The sequence below is a fragment of the Priapulus caudatus genome, unplaced genomic scaffold (assembly GCF_000485595.1).
Source record: "Priapulus caudatus unplaced genomic scaffold, Priapulus_caudatus-5.0.1 Scaffold33, whole genome shotgun sequence".
Classification (NCBI taxonomy): Eukaryota; Metazoa; Priapulida; class Priapulimorpha; order Priapulimorphida; family Priapulidae; genus Priapulus; species Priapulus caudatus.
In genome coordinates, this window is record NW_014577094.1 from 363187 (window position 1) to 382293 (window position 19107).

Consider the following 19107-nt stretch of genomic DNA (forward strand, 5'->3'; position numbering starts at 1 on the left):
ATGCTCAGCGAAAAGCCGTTGGACCAAAGTTGGGTGGGTTATCGTTTCAGATTCCCGATCATCCTGTTCTCTAACTTTTCTTACGTCTACAGTCCAGTCCCCCTTCACCCCATCCCTTGATCTCAACAACCCAAAGTTTGATGTTGAAACAAATTATAACACGAATTTTACACGATGCTGTCACACTATTTACGATTTCCATGTTCCGGATTCGGTTCGGATTTCGGATCGGATTTCGGATCGGATTTAGCGATACACATCGGATTCGGATTCGGATTCGGATTCGGATTCAAAAATTGCCACCGGATTCGGATTCGGATGGAATTCAAAATAGCCATCGGATTCGGATTCGGATTCGGATTTTCAAAAATGCTGTCGGATCGGATTTTTGGTTCATGTCGGATCCGACGCACAGCACTACTGCGAGCGCATCCCCTGAAAAAGTTGTGCAAAGCAACGTTTCGGCTACAGGCTACACACTGAGGGTCTTTCTTATTTATTAATTTAAGAGCAGAAGGATTGCAAGATCTTATAAACGACACAGTTTCAGTTATAATATGGACGAATTTGTCCTAAAATAAATATCGTTCGGTTAAATAGCATTTGGGTATAAACATAATTGCACTTTTGTGATTAACCCTCGGTCTGTAACATGCTAAATAAATTGGCAAATGCGCAACTTTTTCAGGGTAGCAGCACATTCAGGGGTGTCATGTCAGCACCTAAAAAATAAAGATTTCAAAATTCAATGTTGTTCTATGACAAACGTGAATGTGTAATTATAGAAATTTGTAGGTATATGCTATTATTTATGCATTTACTATCATAAATTAATATACTCTAAAATTCTAGGGGAACATATCCCTTTAAAGCTCCGGCAGTTTCCTGGTGAGTAATTTTGGAAACTTTCCATTTCTAGAAACGCCTGATGATTACCTACAGCGCTGGGAAACGTTTGTGACTGGTGCCTTAGCTGAAATCAACAAAAAGAATGTCCCTGACAAGGTACAGATCATACGTAACATCTTTATGAATGTTAATCTGATCGTTAAACAATTTCATTGTTTTTACAAGTTTAAAACATGCTTAAAGAGCATTTAAATATGACAAATATATGTTTAAATATTTCTCATAATTATATGTTACCAATAAAGGTGAAAAATCCTTTACAGAAATCTTAGGTGTTGGAAGGTGGTGGGATACCTCAGAAGGCCCTGACATATAGAATAATGCTTTAAACGAGATTAGTAAAACTAGTAAATATTTAGTGCTATAAAACAAATTGCTTATATCAGAAACTAAGAAGATTGCATTTATTTCACGTTTTTTTTTCTTGTACAGATAATTTCTAACCAAGTGCACACAAGTAGTGAAGATGACAATGCAGATTACAAAGACATTCCTTTTCATCAAGATACTGCATTACAACAGGTATTATTCTTTGCTGGTGTTTTAGTATAGTTTTCATCTCCTACAGCTACGTGTTTACTGTGTACTTAATCATGGATTTGTGTTTGTGCGTAGCAACAGCGTATTTCGTGCGTTTGATGTGTGGCCGAAATACAGGAAGGTTACGTGCGGGGCTGCTGTCGTGCATCGTCCGTCACTGCCACGAGAGCGCTCCGGATGCATGATGTCGTCGTGGTTCGTGCAAATCTAAATATTACATTCCACGTAGTTTGCCTGCTTTCAGTCGTTCAACGATTATCGGACGCAGCAAATGACGAGCAACTTCCCGGAGCAGTTTGGCTACAGCGAGGAGGAATTCGCGGAGCAAGAGGAGCACATCAGCGCCCCCTTAGACAAAATTCCAAACCTGAACTTCAACATCAGCGCCGATGAACCGGTGGGTATCTTTAGATAGAAAATGCACTCGCATTCTCATTCTCTATACCCTTTTTTCTAACCGTCTTATGTAAAAATTGGCATCTGAATGCATGCATTTTTTATCATTGCACAACAATCAATTTTATTATTGCACAACGTGGCTTTCACATGCATGTGAAAGCCATGTTGTGCAATGATAAAATTCAGCGATTAGTGGATGCAAAAGTTCTCTTAATTGGAATTTCCTTTATTATTGTTTCAGTACGTATTTAATTATTCAAATTTCAGAAAAGCATCTCGACTAAAAGCAAATAAGATTTCAGTGGAGTTAAATGGAACTCTTCGTTGTCAACACTGTTCAACACTGTCAAATTTGTTAGGTGCACTTGGCCAGTCATGATTGTAATTGTGATTGATTTGATAAGGTCTGTTACATGAAAACCTCTAACAACAACAGCATAAACAACCTAATAACAGCAAGAATGAACAGTAAGTAGTTCACTTGATCTAGGATTGAAACCAGATTTCATTATTAGATGTTTAACGGTAACAGCAACCTCCATAATGATGCTTTCACACATTTGCGAAAATGTGGGATGTGACGTACACGTTGTATAACAATAATTATTAAATAGTATAAAACTAATATAATTCTCATCTGATTTCCATAGTTTTACTTGTGTATCCATTTCAGCCAGGAAACGAATCCCTGTTCGACCAAATAGCCAGTGCCCGTTTACAGCCCTTTGATGATCCTGACTCGGACGAGGAGTGGGAAGAAAAGCAGATAACATTTTCACCTGATCTGCAGAATAATACAGCTAGGTATAACTAATTAGTTCACTATTATTAGACTAACCAGTGAGTTTATTTATGATTTGTAATGTCACAGTCGTAGAATTTCTACTTGAAGTTATTTAGGAAATACGTGCAACATTTACCGAAAGCATTTCTATTCAACTCTGTGTGGTACGTTACAGAAGTAAAATCTTATATTAAAGGTTCTCCTATTTAGGTGTATACAGTATACATGATTCTTATGCTATGCAGTGCTCCAGTGATGTAAAGTAATCCAAAGAGTATGATTGAAACTAGAACTATTCGCAGGACAGAATTTTTCATTTGTTGATTTCGTTCGTTCGTTTTGCTCAGCAAACTTTCATCGACGATCCACACATCCAGTAGCAGCGAGTCAGATAGTTCGGACTGCGATGATGAAACATCCGGTCCCAAACAGATCGTTTCCAAACCGTCCAACGGTGAAGAAAGGATGGAGATAGAAGGCGTCGATAGTAAGTCGCGTGCGCTCTCATACCTCTGGGGATACGTATATGAGTTACGAAGTCACAGGGCGGCATCAGAATATTTACATTGTGTTCAACTTCCTTGGATACTCGTGGATAAAAACGTGCATGCATTACTCACATCAGTCTGTGCCACTGCTCATTGGTGAGCAGCACTAAACAGCTAGTGTGTGCTATGAGTTTTTCTGTGTCTGAGTGTGACATATCAATGTTATTGTGCCTTAGATGTGACTCCAAATGGAGACGAGGTGCCCATGGCAGTTGACAGTTCTTCCCCGTGGCAACCGAATGCGAACTTGTCATGGGAATCTGGCAACAATATGTCAAACCCATTCGATTCATCAACCTCATCTGCAGAAGAAGAGTTGAATGATTCCACGGGGAAGAGTTGGGCCGACTTCTCCAATATGGATTCTTCCGATAGTCTAAGTAACAGGTATAATGAGCGGATAATTAATTATGATAAAATAGGGTATAAGATTTCAGATTTGATATCGTGCTGTACAACTCCCGGGCTATTAAAGGCATACTAGGTCCATTGATTATGCAATGTTTACGAATGTTAGAGTAACTGGCACCTTGTGTGGTTAATAAGTACATAACCTTACATCCAAACGCGTATTAGTTTGTCCAATATCACTGCTGGTTACTAAGAAATGTCTAATTGAAATCCACAGTCCAAGAAATCGGATGTTTACAGTTTCAAACCGCTGGCAGCGGGTGTGATACAGATTTATAGTGCACCGGACATTTTTGCACGCATGCTCGGCCGTACGCAATGCTATCATCAGTGATTTCGTAAACACGGACGCTCGTGATAAGGAACCTGTTGTCAGGGCTGTCCGTGATTCGTACGTGTGTTTTACTCCATTTCCATGTTTAGTCCATGGCCGTGGTTACACCGCTGACACCTCCATTTCATCTAGCATCCAAAACATACGGGTTGCACAAATGTCTACGTCATCGCTTGACTACTGGGTGACATTTACGGCACGTAAATCAATATCAACAACCGAATTCAAGTCTTGCTTGTAATGTAACCAGCAGTGATATTGGACAAACTAATACGCGTTTGGCTATAAGGTTATGTACTTATTAACTACACAAGGTGCCAGTTACTCTAGATTCGTCAACATTGCATAATCAATGGGCCTAGTATGCCTTTAAGGCTTGCTATTCTTTACTAACGTTCACTATCAAGTTCAGCAGTGTGGGAAATTTTATTTTTAATGGCAGTCATGGTATATGAGCAACATAGAAGTGTATTTGCTTTTAGCAGCTTGGAACATAGTCCAAGGAATAGTAGCCCAATTGAAATGGACACGGAGGTTATATCCACTACGCATAACACTAAAACTCCATCTTCCTCTGCAGAGAAATATGGTATGGCGATATTTTTTGCACTAATGGTGTATTCCCTTTGAATGACAATATATAAAATGGCTTGGCGAATGCAACTGAGATTACATCGTATTTGCTAAAAATTATTGTTTGACATTGTAATGTATATCAACCTGTTATTATTGATAATTATCTACATTTTCATCACATTTTTTATTCTATAAATTGGTTGGTGTCATGTGGATACCTAACGTTCACATAGTAGAATCCTTCAGCATGGTAAAGGTTCTGATGGGTTACACATGTGAAACGGATATAGATTTCAGTTTAAAGCCAGGTGCCCGTTGTCAGAAACAAAATTGGTCTTAACACTAGTCTTAACATTAACTTTTTCTCTTAGACCGTTGACAGAAACGCTGCGAAGTTATGAGAATGGAAAATCAGATTTTCTCATAACAATACTAAACAAAGTGATGTCGACGGTCTAGGAGAAAGTGTTAATGTTAAGACTAATGTTAAGACTAATTTTGTTTCGGATAACGGGCCCCAGGATTGCGAACATTATTTCCAACCAGTCTCGTGTTTTCCACACTTTTACGACACTTGCCATTATTGCTAAACAGCAACTGTCTAGAGTAACGCTAACATGTCTTAGAACCTTCGTTCATGGCTATATTCACCAAAACATGCACGATCCGAGTTTTGATTATCACGGCCATTTCTTGCGAATCTCGCGATAGCGCCAGCTATCATCCAATTTCAAAATAGAAACGGAAACGGAAACTACACAAAATCAGATGCCCTTTTGTTTGAATTAGGTGCACTATGGGTGCACTTGTAACTTGTTGGTAGACTAAGGCACCATTTGCAAATTCATCGTCGCTATAATCAAATGTGCCATGGTGTTACGGCATGTTCAATTCCATTTTTCTATGCCATAACAGCATAAATTCTTTGAATTCTGCGTTTTGGAGCAATGTTTTCGCAATAAACCCTTTAAAGTACTTGATTATTAATGCCTTCTCCTCACATATACATGTCCCAATTGTGCCTTATCACATTTTTAACACTATTGTATTTTGACCACAGTTGTAGGAAATTCGTTAACAAATGAGAGCAGTAATGATGATGAAGAAGAGGAGAGTAAGATCGAACCCAATGAGAACTCCTGCAAATCAATTCAGCTCACAACGTCACAATGGTAAGGCACTTGTGTTCATGTGTACTTGGAAAAATATATATTTATATAAATTGCAAGCATTGTGAAACATAATTATAATTGCTGTCGTAATACATACTCTAAAATGACCTGTATTCTGTACATTATTTGAGCCGTATGTGATGGCATGTATCACAAATCTTGCAGCAGCACTTGTGAATCGGGAGATTGCTGTGAAACATGCCCGCCATGTGAAATCAAGAAAAGCAAACCAAACGGACCTTCATCAGAGGTTGAAAATGATGCCACGGTTGAAAGTATACCTGAAAAGTAAGTAGCACTACACTTCTGCTATCATTAGGTTCTTGCTGTGTTTTGAACAACCAAGTATCAGTAATGTAGACCAAATCTGCCTACTGCAGTATTACAGATATAAGCTTGTTATTATGCAAGCATGCCAAAATCATTCGTTAGAATTTTTATTATGAGAGATATTGAAGTGTATTCTTGATAGAACATCTTGAGTCACTAATCCGTGGTTTATAGTACTGTGGATGCAACGCATGACGTTGCGAGTGACTTGTAGGTTTTTTACAAGTGCGTACGTTTTTAATCGCAGCGGAAAGTGCGTGGTATCATCACCGCCTGCCTCGCCGACCCAGCTACCATTTGTACCAACGCCCGAGCCCAACAATCCGTTATGATGGTGTCGGCCCAGTAGTCATACTGTATACAGGATTGCTTCAACCATGACGGCTTGCGTCCTCCGTGCAAGTTTCTCTGAAGTTTACGGGCTGTTGTAACAACTGTGATCTGCCTGCCGCATGGGATTTCGATGAGTCTTTTTCACCATCACCGTATTTATAGAGACACAGCAGGCTTGACACCGTTGTAGCGAGAGATAAGTATTTCAGCCCTAATTAAATTTCACGACGGGTGCCCCAATTAGGAAATGGTATAAAGTTGAAACCTTTTTATAACTGCATGCTTTCATATGTTTTACGGTGCATCGTACATTTTTTAGTTTTCCATGTTAACCTTGCCAGGCAAGGTATATATCTGTTCATAGTAAGGTACAATCTGAATATTTAAGATTTTATTTTTTGTGGGTCTTTTACAGATGCAAACTTTGTAAATATGAGCATTGGTAACCCAATTTCTTTAAAAAAAAATCGAGAGCTCTCTTCCAATGTGACAAGCATATAAATAAGTCCTGAAGTGTTTTTGAAGATGAGTGTATTAAAATTATTCGACTTATGAAAGTTTGATATTTAAACAGAAGTCTCATTAATGTCGTGGCTCGTGTACTTTTGGGATAGTTGTAAATTTGTGAGAGATTGCTTATATTCAGGAATCCCAATTTGAGACCTTTGAAACGTGTGGTATACAGCAACGAATCACTTTCTGATAAGAGATAGTGCATAATTTTTGGGACATTTTAAAGATGATTAAGATTTGCTGATTGTAGTGATTACATTCAGAAAAGGCTCTATTTATTGAACACGTTAAATTGTGAAATGTTTATAACAGAAAGCATGCTACTGGAATTGTTTTACAGACTTGCAGAAGCTGTACTGTTTTTCTCGTTTCTTCCACAAGCTTTACTCTCTTTGAGTCGATTGTGAAGTAATAATTTGATGTTGGAAGATGAGTGTATCATTTCAGAAGCTGCAAGAGGCTGACCAAGTCTGACTATGTCTATACTCCAAACCAGATAGTATTGTAAGGATACGTGCGCACTGTTTTATATAAGGAGACTGACAGGCAACTCACGGATGTCCGTGTTGTCTGAGCTGTGTTGTTTTTGTCTATTAGTCTGTTCCCAGTGGCATCTTGTCAGAGTCTGTGTGATGATTTTTAACTTTCGTGAATGGCTAGACGGCCTCAATTTAATATCCTTCACCATTTATGCACATTTTCAGAAATTGCTGGAATGCTTGAGTTAAAAATGCCGTACATCTCTCCCGCGCAATATCTTATGGAAAGTGTTGCAGCTGTTGCAGCAGATGCTGAGACTTGTATCTTTAGTAGGCTAGATATCACCCACTGTTTGGATGGTAATGATCCCACCAATTGCTTAAATTTTAGTAGCAAGTGTGCTTCTCAGTGCTGTAAATCTGCATCCTGCGGTTATGTCCCAAGGGTACCACTTCAGCCTGTGCGTGCTTGCGTGCGTACGTGTGTGTGTGTGTATGGTGTATGTGTGTGCGCGTGTGCGTGCGTGCGTGCGTGCGTGCGTGCGTGTGTATGATGTGTGTATGTGTGCGTGCGTGCGTGTGTGTGTGTGCGCGCGTGTGTGTGTGCGTGGAAGTGATTCGGTATGTGTGAATGTCTGCGAATGTGTTAGCTAGTGCATACTATGTGTGTGCTTGCACGTGAATGGAAGCGTGTGACTGTGTTGGTGGATGCGATGTGTTCGTTGATATCGTAGCTTTTGATACCACTGATGGAATTGATATGCTGCTTGTTTTGTTACACGACTAGTTATAAGACGAAGAAATAATTATCACAAAGTTCGAAGATTGCAGTCTTTTAATTTCTGACGATTAGAGGGCACAATTGACATTAGAAATTGTGTTGGCATACTGTGCAAGATTGTAAAAGTTGTACAAAGAATAGTCACTGTACAGCAAATGCTTAATATGATTAAAACCGATTTGTATGAAATGTTAGAAATCTAAATAAAATGTCATAGTATTACATTTCAGAAAGACATTCGTATGAGCTTTCTATTGAACGAAGCAGCTACGACATGCGCATGGGAATTACTAATTACATGAAAGCTATCTACTGTGCAGTTAATGTACATTTAAGCTCGAAACTGCGTTCCCTGACTACGTTTTGAGTTAACCCGTCCAAAATATTTAGAGATATGATCGTACAAATCGGAACAACCATGGAACCATAAGTGACACAGTGGCGACTAGCAGTTTTTTAGGGTGCATAGAGAACGCGCTGTTACATAGATCTGAGTGGCACCAGCATTTTACGGTCCCAGACTCTCGTGGGTCCAGTTCCGTCTCACATTGGTCATAGCCTATGCCGTGTATATAATCGAGGCACATGCGTTTGTACGTCTGTACTACACCTGAAACAATTCCAATACACTGTTTGCGAACTGGAGGGCGATTAACAAAACTCGTATAAATATTTTACAGCCGGGGTGGCATCGGTTGGCCTGCTTCGATGGTACTCGTTGTACACTGTAAATACTGAACGTTTTCAAATTAATGGAAGCGTGGCCTAATTATGCGTCATTTTATTAGAAAAATCTGTAATATGAACGTTGGTGGGTAGCTTTTTGTTATATTATCCAGAATATACCTTCAATGTAGAAAGCTTGCTTCAGACACGAGAGACACTTTGTCTTTATTGCGTCTTCGTCTTCTACTGGGTCAAGAGTAAACGGTTTGCCGCATCCCTCCCTCTCTCCTAAATCCTCTTTATACATGCAGTCGTAACATCGAAAGTGTTGACTCCAAACGCCCTCTAGAAGAAACTTCTGTGTTGTTATTTATTACTCACCGTTAACTTACTGTTGCATACTCTGGAGTAAATCCCAAGCCACTATGGGCTATTTGGTTAGTACATAGAAGCTATAATATAGGTAAGTTATTTTCTCCTGGTAGAGTAAAAGAGAACGGACACATTTCGGTTATATCCGCAGTGTTTTCTCATTATAACTATAAGCATTTATCATTGATACAGTCTATTAGCTATTTTGAAAAAGAGGTGGGAACGGGTATTTTCGGGACGCGGGATTGGCCATTTTAATTACCTGGGAACTGGGAAATGTCAGATAAATTTTCCGTGATTCGGGAACAGAAGTCCATCGGGACGTGGGAAAGACCCTCTAAAATTGTCTGGGATCTGGGAAAATTGTGTCAATTCGTCGGGATTTCAATTTCTGCGCTAATATTTTTAATCTTTTTTTTAAATTAATTTATTTTTAGCCAGAAGATTTATGTAGACCCCAGATAAATAATAGTATGTAAATATTAGTATTTATGTAGTGTTTGAAAACCTAAACTACTGAATTTCCTGAAACATGTCTACATAATTTCCTGGGAACTGGGATATGGGGTGTTTTTTTGCTGGGAAAGTGGGAATGTACCCCCCCCCCCGTTCCCCCCTCTGAAAAGGATTGCCTTCTGCGTATTTTGATTCGTTCGTTCACGCCATTGATATATATAAACACGATGATCAATATGATCAATACATCACACATATGATCACTACATCACACATATATTACACATATGATCAATATGATCACACATATGATCAATATATATAATATATATGATATATATATATATGTGTATTGATATGATTTCTATGGTTCACGCCACGGCAGCCATGTTATTTCGCGATCAAAATTTATAATTTAACTGTTCGTTTAATTCCCTCTTTCGATAATTCCATCAATCGTCTCTATTTGTTGAACACATGTTACCACGGATGTGTGATGAATTACATGTGATTAATAAATTATATAATATTTTTAATTGCGAGATATGAGGGTCTGAAAAGACACGAAATGTCAAAAAAATGACTCCGCTTTAACGTGTGAACGTGAAGTGGTTCTGGCGGAATATCAGGGAGGTATATAACTCAGAAATTTGTGAATATAATTTCAGAAACATGTAAAGACCTTTGATTTAATTGTCCATTTTACCGGGTATAATCTTAAAATTCGTCGCGTAAACGGTTCTTTCTAGTGTAATGTCGTAATGTGCAGACTCACCTATAAGCAGCCCAGTCAGCAACCAATATATCGCGAATGTTGAATAAACTTTGCCGTTCATATCCACGCCTATTGCTATAGTAAATCTTTCATGAAATATATAGAAATGACGGTTTCTTAAGTTGCTGCACCAAACGCTGCAAAGGTCCAATGATATGCGTAGTATATTATTCTGTTCTTGTTATTGCGTCCACGCGATTGGCTGTGTACGTGACGTAGGGTTGTATTTCAACCGGCTGCTGTCAGGTACTATATAACCTTTGTACTGGTAAATAATATGTTACATGTTAAACGCATGAGCTGGTGTAAACATGAGAGGGTGAGGTGAGGGTTGTGGATATAAGGTAGAACTATCGTCAGGTGAAGGCAAGAAGCGGTAGTCTGGGACATGCGTGGGCGCCATGAGGAATTAATGTAAAATCCAAATAGATCCCCCTGTCTCGCTCTTCTCTTTCTCTCCATCTCTCTCTCTCTCTCTCTCTCTCTCTCTCTCTCTCTCGCTCTCTCTCTCTCTATCTCTCGCTCTCCATATATATATAATATGAAAGAAATGAATATAAAAATAGAATGAGGTGTCAAATCATTTTCTATATATATTTATGTGTGTATGTGTGCGTGCGTACGTACGTGTGTGTTTGTGCGCGCGTGTGTCTTATTCTTTCTACCCCTTCTCTTCTCTCCCCTCTTTCTCGTATATCTCATTCCCCTCTTTCCCGCTCTCCCTCTTAATTTATTTATCATTATGTCCTCTCTGTCACCTTCCCCACCGTTCTCCCTCTCTATACCTCCTCTGCCTCGTCCACTTTCTCCCCATCACCTACCTCCTCGACCACCGCCCCTTCCATATATACTCAACTTCCCATCTATCCTCTTTATTTCTTCTACCGTCCCAGATAAACCCACCCCATTTTCCCTCTACCTCATTCAGGTCATTCACCACCAATTCTACCAAATACACCATTTTGCTTCCTGTATCGCCTCCATCCTCTCTGCTTCTTTTACATTCTCCCCTATGCTTTCTTCTCTGTCTCCGCCTGCCCTCATCTACGTTCTCCCCTCCTCTATGTCTTATTATTTTCCCAATGAGTTTATTTCATCTGCATCCTCCCTTCATTCTCCGTCCCTCTTTTACGACTTCTAAATTATCTCCTTGTTCGACATTTTAACTTCCATATGCATGCGTTTGCCTATCCCTCTGCTTTTTCGGCCCCTCTTCGCTACCTTCTCCCCATATACCTCATATCATTGCTCCAACTCTCTAATTTATACCTTATCAGAGCTATCCTCTTTACGTCATTTATTCATCAACATTCTCCCACCATCTACCTCTTCTACCCTGTCTCACATGTCTACACTTCTTTCTGAGTTCATCTCTACTCCCCCCTATCTACTGCATCCACCCCATAGCTTCTCACACAGCTGTATTTTCTCTTACTCATAATGTACTTTTACCCCTTCCCTACTTTCTCTCCGATTTACCTCATCTACGTCCTTCACTACCACTCTCTTCTATCTTCTCTAACCCTCTTTATTTGCTCTTCGTCTATTCTATATCTAGATCCTGTCTATAGTGTCCGTTTGTAACGGTTTGTGGGTGCATTTCGGATTTTGGCAATTACTAGAATCAGACCGATCTGAGAGTAAACGCGTGAATGATTATTTTGTATTGAATTTGCCGTGTTGGTCCGTTTTATGTGCAATTTTTGATACACTGTGGTGATTTTTTTAAATCCGTGGTCCACCTTAGCACATTTGAGTGTCTCAACTCGAGGAAAATATTCGGCGCCTTTCGGTCTTTCGCTGAATCTGGCGTAGACGGATATGAGACGAATGCGAGGCTAATGTCAAAGGTCACGGATCTGCTGGGAAGCTGCGGACCCACGTAAGAAACATCTTCATCTTCTCAGTTCCTTGGCTTGGTTATCCTAGGAAAGGAAAAATACCAAGCAATACTGTGAGTTTTAGGAGGCATTATGTATGAATTAACTTCATATTCTAATCTGTAGTACGTGTAACGTGAATAACATGGCCTGATACCGTAAACGTAACTATAGTTTACCGTGTAGGATTGAAACAGAGAGAGAGACAGACAGAGAGAGAGAGAGAGAGAGAGAGAGCATCACCCATCACAGAACTGATGTGATGATTGGTTGTATAGACGTATAGTTTGTACTAGTACCACTACTACTACTAGTACTACTAGTAATAAATTACGTACGTACATGCATTATACTAGTTTAAACATTAGATGTATCTTTTGTTTATAATAATATAATTAAGTTTGCTAACGTATTCGTTTCCCGCGTTGAATTGGTTTTACTAAGTTTACACTAACCAGCAATCCTAACCATATAGCGACTAACCCTAGCCTATTTCTTAGTATAATCTACCAGTACCACTAACCACTATATATTATGGGTTGTTAGCAACGAACGTGGGAAGCTGTAGGAATACCATATAACCATCTTGATATAACTGTAATAGATGAAAAAACTATAACAATTTTACATTTAAATTTGTTTTGAAAAAATACCTATACCTAAGATTGTTTCTATGTGTGACACTAGCAGTGTGCTGTAGTTCGTACGTGTAAAGTTCTATCACTGTTTCTCATAAACCCACATTACCTCACATGGTTGAAAGAAATATCGTCCGTGAATGGAACAACTGTGAGATGTAATTTCTATCGCAGGCATAAGATGCACACTTCTTATAAACACAAACTGTGATGCAGGGTGCGAAATTAACGCGAGTCCGGAGTCAAATACTCCCTAATTTACTGTCGGACTCCCTGATTTGACATATATGCAGTATAGCCCACCTGCATGACTCCCTGAAAATTCTGCTATACTAACTAGTTCGTTCCAGAGCATGGCCTCGCGAAATTACCATATTTTTCAGCAAATTTTTAATTTTGAACTTTAGACTACGGACTCCCTCATTTTGCTGCGGACTTCTTTTTTTTTGAGGGCAGGGATTCATTCCTCCCTTGTTCAAAAGTTAATTTCTACCCCTGGTGATGGATTTCAATCTCGACGTATATTTATCAAATTAATTTGCCTACTAACGCTGATAGGGTCTATATCTCCCCCAGGGTACTGCCTGAACGTACCCTGGTACCAGAGCATATAAATCAACGTGATTTATATGCTCTGCTGGTACTATCTAATATGCCGGACCGTACCTCGCAGGCCTACTCCACTAACGAGTCTAGGGAGTCGCCTACGCCTACTCCCTAACCCTAACCCTAACCCTAACCCTAAGTAACCCCTAGTAACAAGGGCGCAACCACGTGTTGAAAGTTGGGTGGGTCACAAGCAGCCAATAGCAACGTGATCTGCGGGCGAGCGAATATCACGTATCACGGTTATTAGTCCGAGATTCCTCTGACCAATGCCCACACCGACGATTTTGGTGGTTTTGGTGTGGGTTAGAGATCATAGATAACGAGATATAGAGAGGGTAGATAACCCTAACCCACACCAAAACCACCAAAATCGTCGGTGTGGGCATTGGTCAGAGGAATCTCGAACTACACGGTTATGTACACGTATCACGGTTATATCACGCGTATACACGGTTCAATATCACGTATTTCAGCGTGTTGAGGGAAGTGTTGCATAATTGTGATGTCATGAATGACATTACTAGGATCATGTATACATAAAATACCAAAATGTTTTATTAATTAGATTAAGCTAGTAGTAAAGCTACACACAGACTGTGCTAACTGTGTGACACAGTTAGCATGATTAAGATGAAGAGAAAAATAATAATGATGAAAATAATAATGCAAAAAATGTCTGACACGTGAAAACAGAGAACAGTGTTAGAAACCAAATGTGACCTTCCTTGAGTCACACTTTGCAACAAAATCCTTTGCAATTGCTTCAATATCGATTCCAGAACACGTGACAAAAAACAATCGCGTTGATTGGTTCAATTGTCTTTTCGCCGTCACGTCAGCCGGCAAAAGTCAAACTCATTTGACTTTCGCCGTCGCCGTGAAACCAGGCCTGCGCCGTGCAGTGTCAGTGGAGACTGCGCCAGAAGATATCATAGATTAGAAGGTAATTAACGGTGCCGCGCCGCGACGCGCCGCTTGTGTGAAGATGGGCCTATATTTTGTGTGTGTGTCTATAACACAGTTGGCTTGCGAACGCGTGGTGAATATCGTGCTCGTTCCATGCACGTGAGATTGAATGTACTATGTAGGTCGAATCTAAATGGTATTAACAAGGGTTCTATTTAGATATCTGAATCTGAATCACAGTTATCACACTGCACTTGACCACCTGGGGTTTTATTTATTTTAACTTTCACCTGTGAAATATGGATGTTTCACGATAATAAACGCTTATCGGACTATTTTGGACCTCCCAGAAAATAAGGTCTTCCAGAAGTTGGGGAGGTCCACATAAAAGTCGGGGGGGTCGTGGTGACCCCCCCGACCCCCCCAGTGGTTGCGCCCATGTCTAGTAACCCTAACCTTAACCATATCAGATAGTTACCAGGGTACGTTCCGGTATACCGGACCGTAAGGGTACGTTCCGGTATACCGGACCGTAGCCAGGGTATGTTCCGGCAGTACCCTGGGGGACATAGACCCTATGAGACTATGAGCCCTACTAACATTACATGTTCTGGCATCACAACATAGGCTCATTGGACATGGGCTGTCAGTAAGGTATTCGACTAGTTGATTTATTTATGTTGACAAGTCCGTCTCAGGATAACACTTTTATTGCTTGGGTCAGATTCAGGTGTACGGTCAGACCTTCCTGTCAATTTGTGATTCCTGTTTAACACACTTAATTGTCAGACACTGGGTTTGATCGTATACTGTATACACCCTAACGTCAGCCATGAGAGACCTGTCCAGGACATCTTGGAATATTTCTTGAGTATGTAAGGGGATTGTGCACTACAGATTATTATTAAACATTGGCCATGCATTCAATGGCATTTTAATTAAAACTAACACCAGGCAATAGGATTTTTTTAATCTGTTAGCATCATTAACAAGTGACATGAGGGTATTGATATGATCATCACTATTATATTTGTTAGGTCTCTTGCATGCTAAAATTAAGATTTATATTAGCAGTGTAGTCAATTATTATACTTGATACATATCTGATAATACTGTTCATGCACTCGAGTGTGTTAAATTCATAACTAGGCGTATAATAAAAATTTAATCTTACAGGTAATATCAGGACTGTATAATTAAAGTTAGAGTTGTCTGTAACATTTTTAAAAGCGGGCATTAAAATATTGTGTGTCTAATGTGACAATAAATACGTATGGATTTTGTCAAACTGACACATTGTCATTGTCTGTTTCTAGTCAGGCAGTGTTGAGCAAGTGATGTTTTTTCAGCAGTCCCTAAATATAATGATAGAATTTACCATTTCCCTGGTGGAATTGAGAAAATTTCACATCCAGTTTAACCACCCCCTCCATGTTCAAATAAATTTACAGGAAGTGTTTATGTAATTGGTTTTAGTTAAGCTGGTTATGTAATAGAACTTTAATCACAGACCTGAACCCAGTTTTCTTTTATGAATCGCTCGTCTCTCTTAAAAACCTTCACCTTCAAAAAGTTTCCTTTTTTTCTAAGGCAATAAGAGCATAGGCAGAGTTTCCATTGATTAATATATTAGCCTATAAGCACTAAAAACGTTGAATGTATTAAAGGTTTGTGGTTACATCATACATGCAGTGGTTACATGTTATCAGGAGTGAATAAAAACAAAATGTGAATAGAATCGTTTATTTGTATTCACTCCTCAGTCCTGTTGTTATGTTGGAGGTGACCCATTGAAAACCATCATGCTCATTACTCTTCCAAAGAATAAGGTCTGAAAAACCAATGAGGAAGAGCTCGTTGTCAGAAACAAAATTAGTCTTAACATTAACTTTTTCTCTTAGACCGTTGACAGAAGTTAAGTTATCGATGATTGAAATTGTAGCAGGATTTTCCTCATAACAACTTACGTAAACAAAGTGATCGTCGGACGGTCTAGGAGAAATTGTTAATGTTAAGACTATATGTATTAGAACTAATTTTGTTTCTGACAACGGGCCCCTGGTCCATAAATCTTACTAATTATTTTGACTCATCATGACTTATCATGACTCTTTGCTTTTTACTCTGTAAACTACTGTTTTGCTAGGAAAACACTGTTCTAATTCTATGTGGCAAATAAGAACAAAACCCCAGTCACCACTTTTTACAAATATGTAGCCCCCAATTATTTTAGTCATAGCTGTAACATGTATTATATTGGTTTATGGGGTATTAGAGTTTCATACTAATTCCCAGTAAGTATTGTTTCTCTAACCAAGTATTTTACATTTTCTCTCTCTCTCTCTCTCTCTCTCTCTCTCTCTCTCTCTCTCTCTCTCTCTCTCTTCTTCTCTCTCTCTCTCTTCTCTCTCTCTCTCTCTCTCTCTCTCTCTATATATATATATATATATATATCATAGTGGGCTTATTGATCATCACGCGTGCAAGCGGTTACCTACTGTGGATTGTTATTGAAATATTTCTGTGCCGAGCTGCTGTTGCCAGTCGTGCGTTCATGATCATTACCTCAAAAATAGCTAAAATGCCGCTAGAGAGGCGGTTTCGAAGCTTAAACACCATGCTCGCATGTCATGCCAGGCATTTGTGGCATTGAAACATATAACAAAGACAGACCGACTTAGAAAGAATGACCCACTCGTGTCTATGTGGCCCATATTCTACTTTCACTGGTGTCCACATTTGTGAGAGTCGCGGATAACAAACCGCTTGCCTTTTCAGGGTTTTCCTCTTCACGGTTGCGCTTATTGGAACATATACTGTCAGTGGCATTGAGAGCTACGTGTATCGACGTGCGAATTAGCAGTAGTGTACTATTAGACATCTACCGTGGAGCACCAATGCAATAAATAGATGAGAAATCTTGCGTAATGATGACGTAGGGCGTCGTGACGTACGTATATGCGCGTGCGTTTGTGAGTTATTCCGAAGCAATGAAACGACCAGCGTGAGTCACTGGATGAGCTGTGCAACGCAAATCTGTGTCTGAGTTTATAGGAGATGTGAAAGTTGAGCGATGGTTTGTGGTTTTATTCTATTGCTGACTTAACTTGAAGCTTTCTCCAAGGTTCTGAAATGAACGTAAATAGGTATGTCATTATGAAATAATTTTTAATATAGTATAATCAGGAGGTATAATGTATAGTGCTATAAACCTATATATAATATCAGTGGTTAATAATGACAAATAATAATAATTTGTCATTATTAATCCCTGATAATATATATATATATCAACAAAACCTGATCCTCAGATTAATTAGAAAGCGAGCTCTGTATACGGATATTCGGTAGAAATAGATTTCATTTAATCATTTATTGTGGTTTCCGTCTATGATGTCTGCAATGCAGTGTTTGACAGTTTGGAGTCCTCTTCTTTAATCTTGAAAGTTTTCTCATTTTGTAATTGTTCAGTTGAATTGCAATGCAACGACAGGAAAGAACTCTGTTGTGGCAGACTGTGTTTTGTCTTGATTTTTATTGTACGAAATTAGGTGCTAATGTTGTTGGCATTGGTACCCATGTTTCATACTATTGCAACAAAACCTGATCCTCAGATTAATTAGAAAGCGAGCTCTGTATACGGATATCCGGTAGAAATAGATTACATTTAATCATTTATTGTGGTTTCCATCTTAATTATGATGTCGGCATTGCACAATTTCGTGCTGTTGCATTTCTTTATTTTTTATTTTTTATTAAGTTAGGTGTTTACCTAGTATGTCGAGTTATGTGCGGAATGTATATCAATAGGTGCGTTCACACTGGCGCGAATTAGTGGGCTGCAAAACCCGGTTTTTGTAGCTCGCTCTAAAAACTGAGCTTTTTACAAGTGTGAACGCAATTAGCTCACTAAATCGCGCTCCAAATAGCCCGCTCCTAAGACCACTTCCGACTGGGCTAATTTGGAATCAGCTCACTTATTTGCACCGCGGCGATTAGCGAGATATTCGCCTGTGTGAACAACGACACAATTAGCTCACTATTATCTCCGATATTAGCGGGCTGAGCAGCGCGGTTTTTCTTGTGTGTGAACGCGCCTAATGTAATCACAAGCCTCGTTATATGAATTCCTGATATCGAGAGCTAATAAATTAATAATACATTATTACAGGTATGAGTGTTATTAGCTCTCGATATATATATCAGGAGTAGATAATAGGGAATAAACCCCAGTGTGAAAGCGGCATTATACCACCTGTGGCCCTGGCAGCAGCTGTCGCGCTGCTACCGGCTGTTGCCTGCTCTTCACTCACTCGGCAATGCGCCTAATTAATGAGCTGAAGCGCAGCGTCGCTACACCTACGTTCGCACATGCAGCAATTACTAGTACACCCCCGTGTTTATCGGCACACGTTTTGCGGCGATTGGAGCCGAAGGTCTTCCAAATTAGACAACGCGCAACCTAGAAAACGGCAGAGAGCGCTTCAGTTGTGTGAAGTTGTGAACAGATGTAGCAAGAGCATATAGCAAGAGCATGTAATACAAAGCGTGTAGTTTACACGCTCTTTGGTGATATTTGATTATAAATGATATAGACGAACAGATTATCTCCTATTATCTGATTCAGATAATATATATATATATATATATCAGGAGTAGATAATAGGAGATAATCTGTTCGTCTATATCATTTATA

General features: G+C 39.4%; 2 protein-coding genes and 1 long non-coding RNA gene across 5 annotated transcripts in view; 2 read left to right on the top strand and 1 right to left on the bottom strand.

Annotated features, from left to right (window-relative positions):
- The window catches only part of LOC106816784 (serine/threonine-protein phosphatase 6 regulatory subunit 3-like), a 22426-nt gene extending 14084 nt beyond the window's left edge, over positions 1-8342 (top strand). Inside the window, exons 15-24 of one of the 3 annotated variants that reach the window (XM_014821410.1) lie at positions 920-1005; positions 1342-1431; positions 1679-1846; positions 2522-2652; positions 2980-3119; positions 3357-3567; positions 4408-4514; positions 5562-5673; positions 5839-5961; positions 6251-8342. In XM_014821410.1, coding sequence (XP_014676896.1) covers positions 920-1005; positions 1342-1431; positions 1679-1846; positions 2522-2652; positions 2980-3119; positions 3357-3567; positions 4408-4514; positions 5562-5673; positions 5839-5961; positions 6251-6335 — 1253 coding nt within the window. In that variant the 3' untranslated portion in view covers positions 6336-8342. The remainder of the gene's footprint in view (positions 1-919; positions 1006-1341; positions 1432-1678; positions 1847-2521; positions 2653-2979; positions 3120-3356; positions 3568-4407; positions 4515-5561; positions 5674-5838; positions 5962-6250) is intronic. The other 2 variants (XM_014821416.1, XM_014821424.1) reach the window with 2 other exon arrangements.
- LOC106816826 lies at positions 8135-10598 on the bottom strand. Its single transcript, XR_001394945.1, has 3 exons — positions 10379-10598; positions 8956-9120; positions 8135-8719 (listed from the first exon to the last, which is right to left on the bottom strand). It is a non-coding gene; the product is annotated as an uncharacterized LOC106816826 (long non-coding RNA).
- Positions 10599-12247: 1649 nt separating this feature from the next.
- The window catches only part of LOC106816706 (fibroblast growth factor receptor substrate 3-like), a 12185-nt gene continuing 5325 nt past the window's right edge, over positions 12248-19107 (top strand). The window contains exon 1 of the mRNA XM_014821329.1: positions 12248-12332. The gene's annotated coding sequence lies outside the window, so the exon portion shown is untranslated. The remainder of the gene's footprint in view (positions 12333-19107) is intronic.